The 23,554-nt window shown below is 34.6% G+C and overlaps 1 protein-coding gene across 23 annotated transcripts in view; it reads left to right on the forward strand.

The window, feature by feature from the left end:
* AHI1 (Abelson helper integration site 1) overlaps positions 1–23,554 on the forward strand; it is a 216,920-nt gene that overhangs the window by 62,447 nt on the left and 130,919 nt on the right. For all 23 annotated transcript variants that reach the window (XR_002521763.2, XR_002521761.2, XR_002521765.2 and 20 more), the window contains 4 exons: positions 1,581–1,687; positions 3,195–3,313; positions 4,726–4,856; positions 6,180–6,320. Coding sequence is in view for 19 of the 23 variants with exons in the window: in XM_009206039.4 (XP_009204303.2) it covers positions 1,581–1,687; positions 3,195–3,313; positions 4,726–4,856; positions 6,180–6,320 (498 nt within the window). In the remaining 4 variants the exon portion in view is untranslated. The remainder of the gene's footprint in view (positions 1–1,580; positions 1,688–3,194; positions 3,314–4,725; positions 4,857–6,179; positions 6,321–23,554) is intronic.

A 23,554-nucleotide genomic window follows, 5' to 3' on the forward strand; every position in this document is an offset into this window, starting at 1 on the left:
ATGATAGATTTGACATTGAAGGAGTTCTGTTTGTAATTTTTAAGTTACTCTTAAACATTTAAAATTGCATAAATATATTTCTTTGGACTGGTGATTATCATTCTTACTTTCTTTCAAGAACCTTAAAATTTGCAAACATATAGAAGGGAAATTTGCAATTATTTAAAGTAAGAATAATATAGTGGCTGGGCGCTGTGGCTCATGCCTGTAATCCCAACACTTTGGGAGGCCAAGATGGGTTGATCACGAGGTCCAGAGATCAAGACCATCCTGGCTAACATGGTGAAACACCATCTCTACTAAAAATACAAAAAATTAGCTGGGTGTGGTGCTGGGTGCCTGTAGTCCCAGCTACTTGGGAGGCTGAGGCAGGAGAATCGCTTTGAACCTGGGAGGTAGAGGTTGCAGTGAGCTGAATCGCGCTACTGCACTCCAGCCTGGGTGACAGAGTGAGACTCTGTCTCAAAAAAAAGGATAATGTAGTATGTCTTAAAGATGTAAAACATAAATCATTTTATTATCTGAAAGAATAAAGAAATTTATTATATCTATTAAATAGTCACTTTTTACATAATTTCAGAGACCAGGCATGTAGGCTGTCACTATAATTAATTGGCATGGGATCCAGATCAAAAGGATAATACGCTGATTTACTCAGTTCAGCTGTAGGGATATTAATAAATTTAGAACATATTCAGGAAAGAAAGGTATCCGAAAACTAACTGTGTCATAATAGCAGTAGTTCAGATTGTAAAAGAGACATAAAGACTTTCTTCAACTATTTGGCCGTAAGATACCCAAATGTGCAAAAAAAAAAAAAAAAAAAAGGAAATTGGTCCATTTTACTCCAATGGGTAGAGGTGGGCCAAAGCTGTAGAAGGTAGATTTTCTTCGTTCAGAATTACAAAGAATATTTTAATACAGGAAGCAGTTCACCAATTGAATAGCTGTTTTGTAAAATACTGAATTCACAGTTGCTGAACAGCCATCTGTTAGTGGTGGTGGTTGAGATATTCCTGAGTGGGTATGAAGTTGAACTTTCTGAGGTCTGTCAACTTTGAGATGATTTGACTCCAAAGAATTGATGTTAAATTGGAATACCTGCTATTTATTATTTTATTCATTTCCTGATCATTTAATGAGTTTCTCCTGGGTCTCAGGTATTATGCTAACACTATGTATTAGAATATAGGTATTTTTCTAGGACTCCAAAACAGATTTATAGGTTAATAAAGTGAGAAATAATGTTACATGTAGGATGGTTCAAATTATTTGGCTTTGGAATATGAGCCATATACACATGTACTGAGAGGCTCATTTCTTTTTGTAGTTAAATTCAGGTAAGTGACAAAGGGAAATAAGTCATCAAAAATAATTTAAAAGAGTAAAGAATTCATTTAAAGATAATTGGGGTTTGTTTGTGAGTTGCATTTTGATTTTTGACTTTTTTAAACTGAAATACCTTTTAATAGCCCTTCAATTCTTTGACTGTTTTACTGGGGTATAGTTTTCCCCAGTCTCCTATTATTTGTTTCTAACTCTGGGACATTCATAAGTGAGTAATCTTGTTTTTTAAATAGGTCATCATATGTATTCAGGAGACTGTACAGGGGTGATTGTTGTTTGGAATACCTATGTCAAGGTTAATGATTTGGAACATTCAGTGCACCACTGGACTATAAATAAGGTATAAAATCATATTTTATATTATGGGATTTAATTGAAGTTGGAAAACTCCAGTCACATGACTTTAAGATAGGATGTCAGGACATTCTGTTCTCTCATTTCAAAAAATTAACACTTTTTCTTTTTTTTTTCTTTGAGACGGAGTCTTGCTCTATCACCCAAGCTGGAGTGCAGTGGCCAGATCTCAGCTCACTGCAAGCTCCTCCTCCCGGGTTCACGCCATTCTCCTGCCTCAGCCTCCCGAGTAGCTGGGACTACAGGCACCCGCCACTTCGCCCAGCTAGTTTTTTGTATTTTTTAGTAGAGACGGGGTTTCACCGTGTTAGCCAGGATGGTCTCGATCTCCTGACCTCGTGATCCGCCCGTCTCGGCCTCCCAAAGTGCTGGGATTACAGGCTTGAGCCACCGCGCCCGGCCAACACTTTTTCTTAGTCATTTATCTATAATTAATTAGCACACCCTCCTGGTGGCTGATTGATGATGTAATGACTTAGTGAAGATTTTTAAAATTTCGGCCAGATGTTAGTTTCACTTTTTTATATCCCATTTGCACTGTGGCATTCAGTAATCCATTGGGTGACATTTATGCTAAAATGAGATGTATGTTATATTACCATCGATAAGTAATAATTTATATTTTCTGTTATATCCTTTTTCCTTGGTCCAATAACATCTCTAAAAACAGTGTTCTCAGTACTTTGTCAACACTGGTGTCTTTCAGAGTTATGTAATTATTATGAAAGTCTGTCATTTAATCACAATAATTATTTCATTTGAAATTTGCTAAATGGAAACAAATGAATAAGTTCTTTCATTGGGGGCTGGAGTGTTTTTAAGACAGCTTGTAAAGCAGTTTTGTTAGTGTACATTTTTACTTTGTATTTAAAAATACAAATGAATCATTAAACTTGAATTTGTTTTATATAAATTGATCCAGTTTCTGCCTAACATATTATACCTTTTTCTTCAATTTTTCTTAATAATGACAGTAGTTGAAAAAAGACACCCTAAGTGAAAAATAATTTTCATGAATTTTAGTTAAATCCATTGAGTCTGTAGATCTGTTGAAAAAGCATTTCATCTGTTGTTAGAAATTCTTATCTAAATAAGAATAGAAACTTGAAAATTAATTCTACATGTGGTTTTGAATTTATAAAAATTGGAAGCTTCTTACATGATTTTAAACAAAAAATTTAATGTTACAAGATGTGTTTGTTGGAAGTGCTTCTTGTTTGGGATTGACTAAATTTTGGGAAAGTGAACATACTACAAAAACACATAATAATTAAATGTGCATTTACACATTGCATAACAACACAAAAATACAGTTCATCAGCTTTATTTTCAACCCTAAACTGAAGTTACTCAGAATCCTTTTGCTAACAGTTATAAAGCATCCTATACTGCAGAATTGGAAAAGATATTTTAAGATTAATTTTGTACCCCCAAAAACGTTTAACATTAGATAAACTTTTCATTAGTAGTATTTTTTTTTTTTATCATTTTAGGAAATTAAAGAAACTGAGTTTAAGGGGATTCCAATAAGTTATTTGGAGGTTCATCCCAATGGAAAACGTTTGTTAATTCATACCAAAGACAGTACTTTGAGAATTATGGATCTCCGGATGTAAGTATATTTCAGTATTGACAGGATAAGTACTCACAGAATAAGTAATGAATTAAATTATATTTATAAAATTCGGTAGTGGTTCTCAACTAGGCAGTGTCCCCACACTCACCAAGGAATGTGTGGCAGTATCTGGAGATTTTTTTTTTTATGTTACTTCTAGTATCTAATGAGTAGAGATCAAAAATATTGCTAAGCATCCTACAGCCCATAGGACAGTCTCCCTAAAACAATTATCCAGCCCAAAATGTGAATAGTTCTGAGGCTGAAATGTAGTTAGTTGCTTTTATTTTCACAATTAAAAAAAAAGAAACTTCTACCTTCAACAATGATATTGATTGATACTGATATTATCACTATGATACTGTTACAACATTAGTATAATATGATATAACAACAGCAGGGCTTGTGATTTATACATCCTTGTTTTTTTCCTTTATTTCCAAATAATGGTGAACGTAGGGAAATATTCTTCCTGTAAAAGGTAGAAGCAGCGTTCTGGGAAAATCAGCATGGACTTCTAGTGCATTTTTGTTTGGTGTTAGAGATGGTAATAGTGCCTACCTGGCACAAAGTATGTGCTGAAATGGTGTTTACTATTTTTTCGTGAGTGCAAAAATATGGAAGACTATGTACCATATTTAGCAGATGGTTTAATAATATGTTTTATCTAATTTTTTTCAGAGATCAAATATTCCTTGTATTATTTTTAAAATTCATCAGATAGAAGACTATATGAATATAAAAATTCTATCCATTATTTTAGTAACCAGCTCAAATACCATCCATAGTCTCTCTTTCTCCGTAGCTAGAATTAATTTCTCTTGTCCAAGTTTGGGGCGCGGTGGCTCAAGCCTGTAATCCCAGCACTTTGGGAGGCCGAGACAGGCGGATCACGAGGTCAGGAGATCGAGACCATCCTGGCTAATACGGTGAAACCCCGCCTCTACTAAAAAAATACAAAAAACTAGCCGGGCGAGGTGGCGGGCGCCTGTGGTCCCAGCTACTCAGGAGGCTGAGGCAGGAGAATGGCGTGAACCCAGGAGGCGGAGCTTGTAGTGAGCTGAGATCCGGCCACGGGACTCCAGCCTGGGCGACAGAGCGAGACTTCGTCTCAAAAAAAAAAAAAAAAAGAAAAGAACTTTTCTGTTTGTCTTTTGCAGTACGTTCTACATCCACCTTCTATTTTACATTGACATGTTTCTCCTCTCTTGCTAAATTATAAACTCCCTGGGCTCTTGGGACTAGCTCTCCTTTATTCTGCATCCATTATATTATAGAATGTCTCCCATGTGGCAGATTCTCAAAAAATGTTTGTTGAATGGAAATTAAGTATTTAAGAGAAAATATTATACCACCAGTCATTTACATGATTAAGACAGTTACATTTGTAACATCTTTTCTGCTTGTAGATTAGTAGCAAGGAAATTTGTAGGAGCAGCAAATTATCGGGAGAAGATTCATAGTACTTTGACTCCATGTGGGACTTTTCTGTTTGCTGGAAGTGAGGATGGTATAGTGTATGTTTGGAACCCAGAAACAGGTGAGTATTTATTGAACTTTAAAAATCGTTTGGGGAGGTACAGGGCTTTGAAGAAGTGTGAAAATTCTACCATTTTTATGGAATAATTTTCAAGGAAATTCTGCTTTCGGGTTTTCAATTATGTTTTTTAAGATTAGAAAGCCTTCAGAGGAACTTCGCTACAGCCTAAACTTGTATTAAATTTTGTTCTCTATTGCTTTAATATCTTTATGGATTTAGAATTTCACATTATAATTCAAGGTTTATTCTTTCATGGCCTATGAGACATTGCTGATCTTAGAAAATCATTTAATGGAGACTAACACAAAGTACAAAATGTTACAAGCTGAATTTGGAATATGATTAGGTAGACAAATTGTTAAACATCTATAATATATTTTCATTAGTAACAGAAACATACCTGTGATAGTTTTGATATCTGAAACTTAAATAGCAAGTTACCTGAATTACTGCAATTCAGTTTTTTTCCAATAAACAATTATATTGGGAAGCTCATTTGTACCTCACTTTTGCTTTTCAAAAGAAAATCTAAAGCTACATGAATGTTTTTAATAAGAAATTGAGAGAATTTCATAAAACTAACTTTAAAATTTCTTTAATGAACAGTATTTGATTTTTTTCCTTGTTTATTTTTGTATTCTTTCTGTTAGGCATTTTGACTAGTCAGCTAACTTAGGCTTTTGTTTGAATGTTTCCTGTACCGTGTTTTGATGCTTTAGCATCAATTCAGTAGCGTTGTCTCCCTCACCTTCAATAAATGAACCTAGATTCTTTGCTTTTTGATTCCTGACTGATTTTCCTGCGTTCCACAGATCTCTGCTTTAGACATCTTTTAGGCCAGAGTCATAAGTATCTTTCAAGCAAATGGGTACCTCAAACAGCATCTGGGGAAAAAAAAAAAAAATGGAAAAGTTAATCCTTCACCAAAACTCACCCAACTAGAGTTTCTTTAGTTTTAGAGTCCTGTAATTTCTCCCATAGTTCTACCCAGAGTTCTCTGTCATTTGGAGTTTGCTTAGCTCTGTCCAATCTCCAATCTCAGAGTCATATACCTCTCTACTTCCTTCTGTGCCCTTTGTCTTTCTTTTGTGCCTTGAAAACCTCATTGAAGAGGTAGAAAGTAGAAAGAGGAGGGTCAAGGAAATGTAAAATAAAGATAATTTCATACATTGTTACTCAAACATTTTTAAATATTTGAGGTTTTCACATAAATAATATGAGCATTACTATATTTTCTAATAAATGGCAGAATAATCTTGTAACAAGGTTTATCTGATATAGATATGCTCTGATAAACATTTTTTAATTTCTCTTTTTATTTAGGAGAACAAGTAGCCATGTATTCTGACTTGCCGTTCAAGTCACCTGTTCGAGACATTTCTTATCATCCATTTGAAAATATGGTTGCTTTCTGTGCATTTGGGCAAAATGAGCCAATTCTTCTGTATATTTATGATTTCCACGGTAAGTCCACCACTTGGTAAGTAAAGAATTTTTAGAGTAACATTTACATTTAGACTAAACCAGGAATCTGTCTGCCATTTAAATACTGATCAAAGTACACCTAACAATTGTGCCCTTCCGTTGGAATCATAGAAAGCTAGCCACCAGTTTCTTTGTAAATCAATTTAAATAAATAGAATTTACCTAAAAATTATTTGGAATATGTTAACTAAATTTAAGAGGTAAATAACACTTAGGAAATACAGATCTTTAATGTTTTCGGTTGACTATTGAGTTAATATTTTTATCCTATGTTCTTAACTAAAGCATATAGTTTTAATAAGTTGTAGTTTTGAGAGTTTCTTAACATAAAAAGTAGGGGGAAAATCACATGTCAGTGAAAACATCACCTGGAATTAGAAATCTAATGTCTTTCAGGTCTGCAATTACACTATTCTAACATTCTGAGAAATAATAAGGAAATAAAAAGTTTGGATACCTTATTTTTCAGGGACAGTATGGTATTTTAATAATTCTTTGAATTTATGCTGGTTTTCATATATTTCTTTAATTTCTGTCCTGAAATTAGAATTCCACTCTTCTATATTATACTATTAGTGCTGTCATTCTCAAAATTGCATTTCTGTTTTCTTCATATATTCTTGTACAAAAATGAAAAGTCTTCGTTAGTTTCTTTGATTTGCTTATGGAAAGCTAAGTGTATTAAGTTAATATAGATTGAATTGATTAATGGTTGTGACAACCAATACTAAGTTGTTAGGCAATTAAGTTATAAATCTGAAGTTTTTGATCACAGTATGGATTATATTATGCCTTCCTGGGTGAATTATGCTAGAAAAAAAATGTTTTCTAGCATAATTTATTGTAAAATCAAGATTTAATCTTATTTTAAAGAACTTTATAGAGAAGAAATCATTTCTGCAACACATACTCAGATTTATAGAACACTATTACTAATGGTGGAATTGTCAACCAACACAGTACCATTTACTGTTACAAGCAGACGTTAGCAAAAATAAGCACTGCCTGATTATAGGAAAAAACAGATGGATTCCTCAAATCATTCAATGTCCAAATCTGGTGTCTAGTTTCAACATGTATCCTGAAACAGTTCTCTCTTTGTACCCACTCTAAATCTTCACATAAATGAAGAGTTATACCAAAGTACTTTATATTTGGAACTGTTATACAGGAAATAGGCAGCACAGTTATTTCCTCAGACTCTTAAGAGAGTTTACAATAGTCTTCATTCAATTTCTAATTTGCTTTTTATGCCTTTGAAATTTTCACTACACATACACATTAAAGTTCCACTCTATCTTTTCTTCAAGCAATTTATTTTTTGTCACTGACAGAGGATTTTATCATCAGATTAGCCCAGGATAGTTAGGTTTGCCAATTTGGTTTTTAGGCAATAAGCATGGAAGTCCATTCTAGAGGCATAGTAGTAGAAAGAGCTAAGCATTTTAGGAGTCCAAAAAAACGGGGTTTAGGCTCTATTCTCTTCCTCTAGTGACCTTGCACAAGCGTCTTTCCTGAAGCTCCATTTTCGTATCTATTAAAAGGTACTACAGTACTAGTACCTGTCCTACCTAAGAGAGGTATTTGTGAAGATACTGTGAGACCATGACTGTGAAAGTACTAGGTAAATTGATAAGCACAGTATTGAAACAAAATATAAAATGGGTTATTATGCTTATCCAACCAGTATACACTTGACTGTATGTAAGAATTTCTGTGTTAATATGCTGATAAACATCTCTACGTAGAAAAGAGTTGAAGAGTTTTTTTCTCCTCTCTTTTACTCTGTTGGTCAGTCTTTTATTTATTAAAGTATGTTTCTTTCCAGGTCAATTTATTAGAGTATAAATGCATAAAATTAAAAACATAATGTTATTTCCACACTATCTTAATGTGCAAGAGGAAGGATTTCCATGAGCATTTTAGAAATTAAAATATTCAAATAATAGGCACATTAAATTAAAATTATTTGTGCAATATATCACAAACACAATTTTTGATATGCAAACACACCTTTACAAACAAATTAAAACTCAAAAATGTTTCAACACATTCTCCCAACTTGTTGCTATTTTTAAAAAAAGGAAGCTTAGGAAGAAGTTAAGTAATCTTAAGACATCTAAGATTTAGCAGAGTTCTTGTGAATGGTATAGATCCATAAGAAAAGTGTAATGTTTATTACTGACCTCTTAGAGTTTTGTCTATTTTATTTTTTAATACAGGAATATTTTGCTTATAATGTTTTGTTTGAAAATAAAGTTTACATATGGCTTTACATAAATATTTTAATAGTATAAAATTCAAAAAAACAAAAGACTTCAGAGATTTTTAAGTGGTGTTTTAAAAAATTATCAGATAATTTTCAAGGAAAATGGAGCAAGCTTATTTTTTTTATAAGCTAAACAAGCTGTGAATGAGACCACAGTGGTAACTAAATGTATCATCCATCTTTCAGTTCTAGCAAAATCTGTGAAGAGTTAGCAAGCATCTTTCCCTGGTAAACATATGTTCAGGTTGTGGTCTTTCGGGTCTTTCATTCTACTGACTTTTTGCTTTTTTTGGTAAGAAATATGATTTTTACTTTCAGAAGGCAGTTTTATTTGCCTGATGTTGAAAGGGTTAATCATCCAGTAATACAAAATTTAGTCACAGGGTACCACAAATAATGTACTTTTAGGATTCCCATAATAACAGAGCACTAGTCAGAGAAACGGCTTCTACTGAATTAAATTCATGAAGCTAGACTTCAGTTAATGTTTTGTTATTAATCAATATTTATTCACCTCGGTCTCTAGGATATTGTTCTAAATTTTATAATAATTTTTGTTAATACTTCCATAGCATTTTCTTTGTTCCTGGTACTGTTTTTAAGTTTCTGCAATAATCTTGTGACATAGGGGCTGTTATCCTCACTTTACAGGGGCCATGGCTTTAAATCAATGCAGTTTGCTCCTGGAGTCCATGCTCTCATTTGCTATACTAAATTTCCTTTTCAGCACATTTCTTGAAATATTAGTTTCTAAATGTCTAATAATCAAACCTTGTTTTTCCTACAGTACAGTTTTTTCTATGTTTCTCTGTGGAGTATGTAGTTTCCTTGTATTTTCTATACTTTGTAAGAAGCAAAGATGGAAGCTTGTTCATCTTTTTCCTACTAGTACCTACCCAGAATACTGACACATAATAAATACGCATGTAGTGTTTTCAGTGGAGTCAAGTCTAATTTGGGAAGTTCTCAACATTATTTGATAATTCTACGTAATAAGGCTGATTTTTCACTAGGTGGCAATGTCTCCTCTGAACCAGTATTAACTCTGGAGTGCTTTGTAGTCGTAGTATCTTAGACAAGACAAATCTTTATTAAGCACCTATTGTGTGTCAAGTTGAGCTGTGCTATGAAACGCAGGAATCAGACTCAGATTACCATTCTTTTTTCTAGTCCTTTGTACTTCCTAGTTAGTTGATTACATCTGTAAAAGAAATTTAAACCAAAAAGCAGTTTCTGCTACTGACATGATTTTATTAATACATTTCATGTTAATTAATGATAGCCTACATTGTCATTATTAACAAACATTTTTTATATTGTGACACATTTTACCAGAGTTCAGGGCAACATGTACCTTTAGTTTCCTATAAAATTTGTTATTTAACTGGCTCATTGCCTAGAAGCATGTGGTATTTATAATGCCATATGTCTAACATAGTACCTGTCTTATTACTAATATGCAATAAACGAATAAATGTTGGGATTAACAATTACAAATCCTGTAGAATAGCATTTTTCCCTTAAATTTTATAAAAATGTATACTGAGAGGCATCATGAGTTAGTAAATTTGGGGCTAATCACAGTGGTAGTAGTAGCTCATATTTATCAAGCATTTAATGTGTCTCCCACGCTTAGGAGCATTTTACATCTGTTATCTCATACCATCCTTCTAAAACTCTTCAGTGTAGGTCCCATTATTATCTTCATTTTGCAGATGATGAAACGGAGGCACAGAGAAAACAATAATTTTCCTAAAGTAACACAGTAGTAAAGCCACCATTTGGTTCTAAGCTGACTCCAGAGTCCATGTTCTTAATGTATTAAGCTATCTGTCTTAGGCACGTATTTAGTCTTTGCATTTCCTGATCATGAAGTAAATTTAAAAGATAGCTAAATATTCCTATGGTAAAATGTGTTGTTGGTTTTCAATTTCAGCATTTAGGAGTACCCCCTTAAGAAAGGAAGTTTGCTTAGCTAGTATTATTAATAGTTCACTTCTTTAAAAATGTGGGAGGTGGCTGGGTGTGGTGGCTCACACCTGTAATCTCAGCACTTTGGGAGGCTGAGGCAGGAGGATCGCTTGAGGCCAGGAGTTTGAGACCAAACTGAGCAACGTGAGACCTCATCTCTACATACATACATATGTACATACATACATAAAAAAATAAAAATTTGAGGAGTAACATAATTATGGTGTAATAAGCCATTATGTTCTTAATATCGTTGTTTAAAATACAAATATTCTTTAGTATATAGCATTAATTTTTTTTTTTCTTGAGACAAGGTCTCCGCTCTGTCACCCAGGCTGGAGTGCAGTAGCATAATCGCAGCTCACTGCAGCCTCAACCTCCTGGGCTCAAGCGGTCCTCCAACCTCAGCCTCCCTAGTAGCTGGGACCACAGGATACTCTGTTAATTTCTTGTGTGTATTTTTTGTAGAGACAGGGTTTTGCCATGTTTGAGACGAGCCTACGCCTGGTCTCAAGTGATCCGCTCACCCTAGTCTCCCAAAGTGCTGGGATTACAGGCGTGAGCCACCATGCCTGGCCTCATTACATTTTAATATAACTCCTTTTACAATATTCTTGAAATAAGATAATGTCTAGTGGAAATAAATTTAATACCCACAGTTTTATGTACAATATAGGTACAATGTAGTGGTTTTCTATATTGGAGATAGCTATTTGTATGTATTTATTTGTAATACCATGTACATACAGTATATCTACAAATGTAGAAATACATTTGATTTCAATATTCTATATGGCATTCATTTCTAATATGAATAATTCAAAAGCACATTCAGATATTATAATTCTCATATGAGATTTTATCATTAAAATATAACTAATAGTAGGGCAGAATTTTAAACATTTATTTTTAGCCTGGTAGGAGAAATTAAAAGATAGAAATGCCACATTTTAAGACATGCCAAAACTACCTATTTCTTGGTTATATGCTGAAGTACCTATTTTAATATTATTCACATAATAGGTACTTTGATTTGAGAGTTTATGTCATTCAAGAACTCAAAACATATGGAAAATTTAGTCAATTTGATAGTATTGAGCATAAACCAGAGCCCTGAATTCCTCTTTAAGGCATTTGTTAAAATGCTTACAGCGGTGTTTTTAACTGCAGTAATGCATGAATGATACGATGTAAAATAGACAACAACAAAGACTGGAGTAAGAGAGCGCTGGCATTCTAGACAAAATACTGCCACTCTCCGTTTTGACCCTGGTCAGATGATTTACCTTTCTGCACCTGTTTTTTTTTTCCACTTGTATAATTAGAATAGCATCTATTCTATCTTATATCAATATTTTTATCAAAGGATAAAATGAAACTATAAAATGAGGCATGAAGCATAAATACAGGCGTACCTCGTTTTACTGGTCTTTGCTTTATTATGCTTCATAGATATTGCGTTTTCTACAAATTGAAGTTTTGTGGCAATTCTATGTTAAGCCAGTCTATTGGTGCCATTTTCCAACATTGTGTGCTCACTTTGTGTGTCTCTGTCACATTTTCATAATTCTCAAAATATTTCAAACCTTTTCATTATTATATCTGTTATGGTGATCTGTGATGAGTGCTCTTTGATGTTACAGTTGTAATTGCTTTGGGGCACCACAAACTGTACCCATATATGATGGCAAACTTAATTGATAAATGTTGTAAGTGTTCTGACTGCCCCACCCACCAGCCATTCTCCCATCTCTCTCCCTCTCTTCAGGCCTCCCTCTTCTCTGAGACACAGTATTGAAATTAGGCCAGTTAATAACCCTGCAGTGGCCTCTAAGTATTCAAGTGAAAAGAAGAATTGCACATCTCTCATTTTAAATCAAAAGGTAGAAGTGATTAAGCTCAGTGAGGAAGGCATGGACAAAGCTGAGATGGGGCAAAGGCTAAGACTTTTGTGCCATATAGTTAGCCAAGTTGTGAATGCAAAGGAAAGGTTCTTCATCAGTGAACACACAAATGACAGGAAAGTAAAAGAGCCTTATTCTGATATGGACAGTTTTTGTGATCTGGATAGAAGATCAAACCAGCCACAGTACCCCCTTATGCCAGAGCCTAATCTAGAGCAAGGCCTCTAACTCTCTTAAAGTCTACAAAGGCTGCGAGAGGTGAGGAAGCTGCAGGAGACAAGTTTGAAACTAGCAGAGTCTCATTTATGAGGTTTAAGGAAGGTAACCATCTCCATAACATTAAAGTACAAGGTGAAGCAACAAGTGATGATGTAGAAGCTGTAGCAAGTTATCCAGAAGATCTAGCTGAGATCATTGATGAAAGTGGCTACAGTAAACCACGTATTTTCAATGGAGATGAAGCAGCTTTCTATTGGAAGAAGATGCCCTCCAGTAGTTTCATAGCTAGAGAGGAGAAGTCATACCTGGCTTCAGAGCATTAAAGAACAGCCTACTGGTTGTGGCAGCTCATGCCTGTAATCTCAGCACTTTGAGAGGCGGAGGTGGGCGGATCACTTGAGGTCAGGAGATCGAGACCAGCCTGGACAACATGGTGAAATCCTCTGTCTACTAAAAATACAAAAGTTAGCCAGATATGGTGGCGTGCACCTGTAATCCCAGCTACTTGAGAGGCTGAGGCAGGGGAATCGCTTGAACCCAGGAGGCAGAGGTTGCAGTGAGCCAGGATCACACCATTGCACTCCAGCCTGGGTGACAGAGTGAGAGTTCGTCTCAAAAAAAGAAAAAAAAAACAAAAAACAAAAAACGACAGGCTGACTCTTTTGGTAGGGCTAAGGCAGCTGACGATTTGAAGTTTAAGTCAATGCTCGTGGACTATTCCAAAAATCCTAGATCTCTTAAGAATTACGCTACATTAGACCTCTTCAAGGAGAACTGCAAACCACTGCTCAGGAAAATAAGAGAGGACACAAACAAATGGAAAAACATTCCATGCTCATGGATAGGAAGAATCAATATATGAAAATGGCCATACTTCCCAAAGTAATTTATAGATTCAATGCTATCCCCATCAAACTACCATCGACTTTCTTCACAGAATTAGAAAAAACTACTTTAAGGCCAGGCACGGTGGCTTATGCCTGTAATCTCAGCATTTTGGGAGGCCAAGGCAGGCAGATCATGATGTCAAGAGATCGAGACTACCCTGGCCAACACGATGAAACCCCATCTCTACTAAAAATACAAAAATTAGCCACGCGTGGTGGTGGGCGCCTATAATCCCAGCTACTTGGGAGGCTGAGGCAGGAGAATCGCTTGAACCTGGGAGGCAAGGAGGTTGCAGTGAGCCGAGATGGCACCACTGCACTCCAGCCTGGGTGACAGTGAGATCCAGTTTCAAAAAAAAAAAAAAAAAAAGAAAACTACTTTTAAATTTCATATGAAACCAAAAACAGAGCCCATATAGCCAAGACAATCCTAAGCCAAAAGAACGAAGCTGGAGGCATCATGCTACCTGTTTCAAACTATACTACAAGGCTACACTAATCAAAACAGCATGGTATTGGTACCAAAACAGATACCTAGACCAATGGAACAGAACAGAGGCCTCAGAAATAACGCCACACATCTACAACCATCTGATCTTTGACAAAGCTAACAAAAATAAGCAATGGGGAAAGGATTTCCTATTTAATAAATGACGTTGGGAAAACTGGCTAGTGGTATGCAGAAAACGGAAACTGGACCCCTTCCTTACACCTTGTACAAAAATTAACTCAACATGGATTAAAGACTTAAACGTAAGACCTAAAATGATAAAAACCCTAGAAGAAAACCTAGGCAATACCATTCAGAACATAGGCATGGGCAAAGACTTCATGTCTAAAACACCAAAAGCAATGGCAACAAAAGCCAGAATTGACAAATGGGATCTAATTAAACTAAAGAGCTTCTGCACAGCAAAAGAAACTATTGTCAGAATGAATAGGCAACCTACAGAATGGGAGAAAATTTTTGCAATCTATCTATCTGACAAAGGGCTAATATCTAGAATCTACAAAGAACTTAAACAAATTTACAAGAAAAAAACAACCCCATCAAAAAGTGGGTGAAGGATATGAACAGACTCTTCTCAAAAGAGGACATTTATGTGGCTAACAAACATGAAAAAAAGCTCATCATCACTGGTCATTAGAGAAATGCAAATGAAAATCACAGTGAGATGCTATCTCATGCCAGTTAGAATGGCAAGTATTAAAAAGTCAGGAAACAACAGATGCTGGAGAGGATGTGGAGAAATAGGAACACTTTTACACTGTGAACAATGTTCACAGCGTCTTCACCAGGAGTAGATTCCGTCTCAAGGAACGACTTTCTTTGCTCATCCATTCTAGTTTGATAATGAGATTGCAGTAATTCATTCACATCTTCAGGCTCTACTTCTAATTCTAGTTCTCTTGCTATTTTCACCAAATCTTCAGTCACTTCCTTCACTGAAGTCTTGAAGCCCTCAAAGTCATCCATGGGGGTTGGAATGCACTTCTTTCAAACTTCTGTTAGTGTCCACATTTTGACCTCCTCTTATGAATCATGAATGTTCTTAATGGCATTTAGAAAGGTGAATTCTTTCCAGGTTTTCAATGTACTTTGCCCAGCTCCATCAGAGGAATCACTATCTATGTCAGCTATGGACTTATGAAATGTATTTCTTAAATAGTAGGATGTGAAAGTCAAAATTACTCCTTGATCCATGGGCTTCAGAATGGATGCTGTGTTAGCAGGTATGAAAACAACTTTCATCTCTTTGGACATTTACATTAGAGCTCTTGGATGACCACGTGCATTGTGAATGAGAAGTGATATTTTGAAAGAACTATTTTTTTCTGACTGGTAAGTCACAACAGTGGGCCTAAAATATATAGTAAATCGTGTTGTAAACAAATGTGCTATCATCGAGGCTTTGCTGTTCCATTTATAGAGCAGAGGAGATATAGTGTAATTCTATTTTTTAAATTATTTTTATACTTTAAGTTCTGGGATACATGTGTAGAACGTGCAGGTTTGTTACATAGGTATACACGTGCCATGGTGGTTTGCTGCACCCATCAACCCCATCAACCTGTCGTCTACATTAGGTATTTCTCCTAATGCTCTCCTTCCCCTAGCTCCCTACCCCTTGAAAGGCCCCGGTGTGTGATGTCTCCCTTCCTGTGTCCATGTGTTCTCATTGTTCGACTCCGACTTATGAGTGAAAACATGCGGCGTTGGTTTTTTGTCCTTGCGATAGTTTGCTGAGAGTGATGGTTTCCAGCTTCATCCATGTCCCTGCAAAGGACATGAACTCATCCTTTTTTATGGCTGCATAGTATTACATGGTATATATGTGCCATATTTTCTTTATCCAGTCTATCGTTGATGGACATATGGGTTGGTTCCAAGTCTTTGCTATTGTGAATAGTGCCACAGTAAACATACGTGTGCATGTGTCTTTATAGTAGAATGATTTATAATCCTTTGGGTATATACCCAGTAATGGGATGGCTGGGTCAAATGTTATTTCTGGTTCTAGATCCTTGAGGAATCACCACACTGTCTTCCACAATGGTTGAACTAGTAGTTTACAGTCCCACCAACAGTGTAAAAATGTTCCTGTTTCTCCACATCCTCTCCAGCACCTGTTGTTTCCTGACTTTTTAATGATCACCATTCTAACTAGTGTGAGATGGTATCTCATTGTGGTTTTGATTTGCATTTCTCTGATGGCCAGTGATGATGATCATTTTTTCATGTGTCTGTTGGCTACATAAATGTCTTCTTTTGAGAAGTATCTGTTCATATCCTTCACCCACTTTTTGATGGGGTTGTTTTTTTCTTGTAAATTTGTTTAAGTTCTTTGTAGATTCTGGATATTAGCCCTCTGTCAGATGAGTAGATTGCAAAAATTTTCTCCCATTCTATAGGTTGCCTGTTCACTCTGATGGTAGTTTCTTTTGCTGTGCAGAAGCTCTTTAGTTTAATTAGATCCCATTTGTCAATTTTGGCTTTTGCTGCCGTTGCTTTTGGTGTTTTAGACATGAAGTCCTTGCCCATGCCTATGTCCTGAATGGTATTGCCTAGGTTTTCTTCTAGGGTTTTTATGGTTTTAGGTCTAACATTTAAGTCTTTAATCCATCTTGAATTAATTTTTGTATAAAGTGTAATGTGTTGATTTTTTAGACATAATGCTATTGCACACTTAATAGACTACAGTATAGTGTAAGCATAACTTTCATATGCACTGGAAAATTAAAAACATATGACTTTCTTTATTGAGATATATGCTTTATTGCGGTAGTCTGAAACCAAACTCGGTATATCTCTGAGTAATGCCTGTGTTATTAGAGTTCATGAACTAGGCTGCAGTTGGGAAATTGTAGCTATTCTCTGTAGCAGGGTATGCATGACACATTTTCAGTTGGATAACATTCTGTGTGATGATTGATAATGGAATAGGAACCAACAAGAGCAGAATAGCATGTACTGCAGGGGATTTGCAGATAGTTGATTCAATTTTGATATCCAGCTAATCAATTTGCCAGATGCTGGTAGATGCTGTCTCATTTGATTAGCTGTAAGACTTGAATCTGCTGCACATTACTATATAGATTTTGAACAGTTTTATTAGTAATATTTCAAAGTTCTAATTGACTTACAAGGTATGTCGAGGAAATATAGAATTGCTAACAGGCCGTGAAACACAGGCTACCAGAATTGAAGTGTTAGTCTATAGAACTTCTTGGATCCATCAATTCAGTATCTCAAGACTAGCTGAAGGAGGAACAAGTCAGGCCAGATAAAATACAAAAAAAAAAAAAAAAAAAAAAAATTCTAAGTCCTGAACATTCACTAGAGAAAGAGATGTTTCTTTTGTTAGATGTTGGAGAAAGACAAGGAGAATGCTATGTAACTGCTAAGTGCTGGGAAACTAAGTAGAACTGCCAGCTTATAGGAATGATATTATAATTGGAAATACAATAGTTCATAGCTAAATAAATTAGGTATCCAGTAAGATGACCATATACAGTAACAGGACTATATATAGTGAAATGTCTTCAACAAAGGAATTAAATGGTGAACCAAAAGGGAATCTTATTGTTAATATAATGTAAGAGAAAGAATATGTTGTGATTCCAGGTTCACTTTATTATAAAGTCAATAATGTAAGTACATAGATTGTAATAATAGCAAACTTTGCATTTGCTTCAAACTCAAAGGGCAGTGGATTAAAATATCTTATTTCCTCCATCCTTCCTCCTGTAAAGATAAAAATCTCTTGAGAAAACCACATTATTTTTTCATAATTGTTTAACTCAAGAACATACACAAAAGCACCAAGCTTCTTATATAAATCAAAGGAGTGTCCATCATAAAAACATTTTAAGAATTTTTTAATTTTGTAAAATTTTGAATCCCAAATGATAGCCTATTAGAAGTAAATATAGAAGGATTTTGATAGATATAACATTTCTTTAAGCAAATGTAGTTGCCACCTCTGTGCTCTCATCATCTGTCCATTCCTCTGCTATACCACTTAGCACCTTGCAGTAATTTTTTTCTCCTTCGGAAGGTCGAAACCTCAAGTGGGGCCAGTGTCTGTATTCCCAGAACCTGCTTAGTGCATGGTACATGACAGCTCTTCAAAAAGTGAGGAGAAGATGGGAGTGAGACTGTTAAAATTATGAATTTTAAACATATCAGGTTAGATTAGAGCTAAATTTTAAACATGCAAAGTTAACACAAAAAGTAATGATAAAGTGAAGAAATAGTTATTTAATTGCAAAATTATACTCCAGCCATGGCCTATGTGAAAGTGTTTTAGAAACCCCTGAAATGTTAAAAGCATAGAGCTTGGAGGAATATCAGAAGTCACCTACAACCTATTAATATTTCTCAATGAAATAATCTGTATAGTCTGATACAAATTGATATATATATTTGTGGAGGCTGGAGGAGGGGGAAGAGCACAAGAACCTGTGAACAGCGTCTGTTTCTAGTGTCTGAGAAACTAAGTCTTTATGAATATTTCTGCAGATTTTTTTATGTGGCTGCCTTCACAGAACTAAAGGTGTTAAAGATAAAATAGGGTGTTTAATTTGACCCCTTGAATACCAGTCAGTTGACTTTTGTATAGAGAATTTCCTTTAGCTGACAAAAACAAGTATTCATAATGGTTTGTATTTATTTATGTTATCTACTTCCATCTGGGCCATTTTAATCCTTCTGAAAGGCGTATCAATACCTGTAAAAATAAGAAAGAGATAAATAATTAGGCTTTGCTTTTTGTTACTTTTTTTCCAGTTAAAAATGTCATTTTTAAGAAAGAAATATAATACGTTTAGCATTTTATAATACTTAGAAAATAGTTTGAGAAAAAGAGTAAAATGAAAAATACTGAAATCTTACTAACCTATATAACTGTGGCTTACTTAGGTGTATGTGCTTCTGGGCCATTTCTATGCATGTTCACTCACTCAAATTAAAATGAAATCATGGTTGGTAGGTACACAATCTCAGAGAAAATACAGGGAGTTAAAAAATGTCATTAAATAATTAAACCCAGTTTTATTTTCCATTCATAGCAGCAAAACACAATTAAATGTTGAAAGGACAATTTTTAAAAGCAAATAAGACAAAGATCATGAAACATGATATGCATTTGTTGATTTATTTATTCCTGAAACCCACCTACTGTTAAACATTCCAAATTCCAGTTCATAGAGCACTTTTACAGTTTTAAAGTTTCTCTTGTTCTGTAAGCAGTCTTTGAATAGTTGAGGTTAAATAAGTGTTCTGATTGTTTTGGAGAAAAGTTCAAAATGTGTAATGAAAAAATGATAGTCAAATCCGTAACAATCTACAGAGAAATGGCTACACTTCTGTTTAAAAACAGTAATTAGTATTGAGGAATGTACATCACTAAAAGGGTGGAGTGTAACCAGGTCCTCTCCCTTGATGATATCCTTTGGTACTCACTACTGTCAAGGTCTGCAGGGAGAGAACACCAATTATTATTGAGCTGTTCTTCATTTAGTGTGCCTAAATGAAATAGTACATGAATATAAAGATCAGAGACCTAATATTGTTTATATGCATCATCTCAGACTCATAGTTGGTGAAACCAAGGCTGGTAACTTGAAAAAATGGTTGTCTTTTTGTGTATATTGTCTATTGTTTTATAAATTATTTTTTTCCAATGAATATATTATGAGCAGTTTTCCATTGTGATAATTACATTTCTATACATAATTTTAGTGGATAAATTCCCTTTCATTAAATGAATATACTGTACTTTAAACAACTGTTGTTGTGCAATTACACTGTTATGTCTTTTTCAACATTTAAATAGTGCTTCAGTACACACCTAGCTACCCTTAACATTCCTTGCGAAATAATATCTTGAGGTACAGTGAGTCAGTTAAACAGGCAAAAAAAAAAAAAAAAGGCACTTTCTAATTTGCATTTTTATTACTAATTACTTTAATTTTTAATGAGGTTATATTTTTGTTGGACACATAGTTCTTTTGTGAATATTCTTTAATGGTTCTTTGCCCATGTTTCTGTTCGATTATTAATCTTTAGTGGATTTCATGAGAACTCTGCATAGTAAGAATAATTACCCCTTTCATTACAATTTTTTCTCTTTTTTTTTTGGTGAATGGCTTTATTGAGGTATAATTGACATATTATAAACTGAACATATTTAAATGTACTATCTGATGTTCAGGCATTTATACACCCGGGAGACCATTGCCTCAATCAAGATAATGAACATATTCGTCATCCCAAGAAATTACTTTGTGCCCTTTTGCGTTCTGTTCCTTCCTCACCCTTAGCCCAGGCAACCACTATAAATTAGTTTGCGTTTTCCAGAATTGTATGTAAGTGAAACTGTATATATCATGTACTCTTTTTTTCATCTGGCTCCTTTCACTTATAAGTACTTTGATAAATCTGTGTTTCAGCATTTATCAGTAATTTATTCTTTATATTGTTGGGTGTTGTTTAATTGTATGGCTGTGCCACACAATGTTTGTTTATCCATTCACCTGTTAATGGACATTGGGGTTGTATCCAGGTTTTAGGTATTACAAATAAAGCTTCTCCAAATATTCACATACAAGTCTTTGTATGGTCATATGCTTTCATTTCTCTTGGATAAATTTCTAGGAGTAGAAGGGCTGGATCATATTGCAGATGTACGTTTGACTTCTTAAGAAGCTGCCAGACTATTTTCTGAAGTGGTTATGCCATTTAACATTTGACATTCCCACCATTAGTGTATCAGTGTACTTGCCAACTTTGAAATGACCAGTCTTTTGAATTTTAGCCATTCTAATATACGTGCAGTGCTATTTTATTGTGGTTTTAATTTGCTTTTCCCTAATGACTAACGACGTTGAACACCTTTTTTTGCATGCTTGTCATCCATATAGCTTCTTCAGTAAATTGTCTTTTCAAATCTTTTGTCTATTTTTTAAATTGTCATGTTTGTTTTCTGATTATTGAGTTTTGAGATTTATTTGTGTTTTCTGTGTACAAGTATTTATCAGGCAGATGATTTGCAGGTTGTTTCTCCCCAGTCTGGTTTGTTTTCTAATTGTCTTAACAATTTAAAAAACAGAAGTTTGAAATTTTGATGAAGTTCAAATTATCAGTTTGTTCTTTTATGCATTTTAGTGTTGTATCTAACCCAAGTTCACAAAAGTGTTCTCTGTTTTTTTCTAGAAGTCTTATAGATTTAGGTTTTACATTTAGATCTGTAGTTCATTTTGAGTTACTTTTGTACATGTTGTAAAGTATGGATCAAAGTTCATTTTTTTCACATATGAATATCCAACTATTCTAACACCATTTGTTGGAAAAACTGTCTTTTCTCCACTGAATGGCCTTTATACTTTGTCTATACACCCTGGGCACTTTGTACTATTCTGTTGATCTATTTATTTATCTTTATGCCAGTAGCAAACTGTGTGGATTACTGTAGCTTTATGAGATTTGAAGTCAGGTTTTCTGTTCTTTTTCAAAGTTGTTTTGGCTGTTCTAGGTAATACTCATTTCCATGTCGATTTTAGAATTTATTTTACAATTTCTCCGAAAATAACCTGCTGGAATTCTGAGTGGGACTGCATTGAATCTTCAGATCATTTGGGAAGAATTTACATCTTACCAATATTGCGTATGCCACTCAGTGAATACAATGACAAATTGCTTTGTCAGTTTCTCTCAGCAGTATTTTTAGTTTTCAGTGTACAGGTCTTTCACATTTTTCATCCTATTTTTTCCCCAAAGTATATCATGTTTTTTATGCCATAGTAAATGGCATATGTATTTTTTTATTTTCAATTTTTGGTTCTTAATTACTTGTATATAGACATATAGAGAATTTTTGTGTTTTGATCTCATCTTCTACAACATTGCTAAAGTCAATTCTAGTGCCTTGTTTTTTTAGATTCCATTTAGAATTTTTACACAGATGTGGAGCCAGGACTTCAAAGTGAGAACCTCCTTAAATTTTGCTGCCTGTGTGCTTCACTTGCCTTACTCCACTTTAGCTCTAGCTAGACAATCATGTCTGCAAAGAAAGACATTTTTTTTTTCTTTTATACAGTTTGTCCTTTTCTTGGTAGTTTCAAGCAGCAGAGTAAATCTAGTCCCTACTCCATTTTGGTCAAAAATAGAAGAATGCTATTACGTCATTTCCTTTTCAATTTTTATTGTAGTAGTTTATTTATATATTTAAGTCTTAAATATGATTTTAAAAATCATATTAGCTCTGTCATCCAGTCTGCACTGGAACGCAGTGGCAGCCTTGACCTCCACTCTCAAGCAATCCTCCCACCTCAGCCTCCTCAGTAGCTAGAAACTACAGGCACATGGCACCCTGCCCGATTAATTTTTCAATTTTTTGTAGAAACAGGGTCTCACTGTCTTGCCAGGGCTGGTCTCAAACTCCTAGGCTCAAATGATCCTGCCGCCTCAGCCTCCCAGAGTGCCAGGATTAAGGCATGAGACACCGTGCCTGGCCAGTTTTTTTTATTTTAATGAAGACTCTTTAAATGTTCATGTTACAAAATCTGTTCATTGGTCCATAAGAATGTTGACAATTATTAACCTTTTCTGACTCATGTAATCCTTCGATAGATAACTTGATAAAAATTATGAATCAGCTTTCCAGCAACGCTTATATAAACACACTCACATTTCCATAGTAATTTCAGTAGTCCATAGACTCACTGAATGTTCATCCATTGATTCCATATTATCATTCCCTGTTTTGAGGTTTCTTTCTCTCATGTCATGTTTAGGAAGGCTTTCCATTTGAAGATTATATAACTAAGGAAATACTTTTTTAAATGATGAGTTTATATATTTTTTCTCCTTTTTATATATAGACATTTAAAATTTTTCAAGTTCATATGTTTTCAATGATCAAATGAGGTAGTGTATGTGATAGCACCCCAAAAAATACAAAGTGCAGCACAGATGCTACCATGCTCGTTATCATCGTCATCATCATCAGTCATCATCAAAACATTCACCCTTTGAGCCATCTTCCTCACTCTAGAGAATTAACTCCAAAATAAGAATTATGTTAAGAAACAAAGTCATCTATGAAAGTAATTATTCTTGCGTGATCTATAAGGGAGAACAGATAACACTATAAATAGAGTTATCTCTTGTTATCCGTAGGGGACTGGCAGTTCCAGAACCCCTGGGGATACCAAAATCTATGGATGTTAAAGTCACTTATGTAAAATGGCATAGTTCTTGCATATAAGCTGTGGACATCTTCTCATATACTTGGAATCATCTATGGATTACTTATAATACCTAATACAGTATAAATGCTATGTAAATAGTTATACTGTATTATTGTATTGTTATTTTTTTCTGAATATTTTTGATCCATAGTTGGTTGAATTTATGGATAGGGAACCCACAGATACAAAGGACCAACTGTATTCAGTACA

This window comes from Papio anubis, chromosome 6 (genome assembly GCF_008728515.1).
Source record: "Papio anubis isolate 15944 chromosome 6, Panubis1.0, whole genome shotgun sequence".
Taxonomy (NCBI): Eukaryota; Metazoa; Chordata; class Mammalia; order Primates; family Cercopithecidae; genus Papio; species Papio anubis.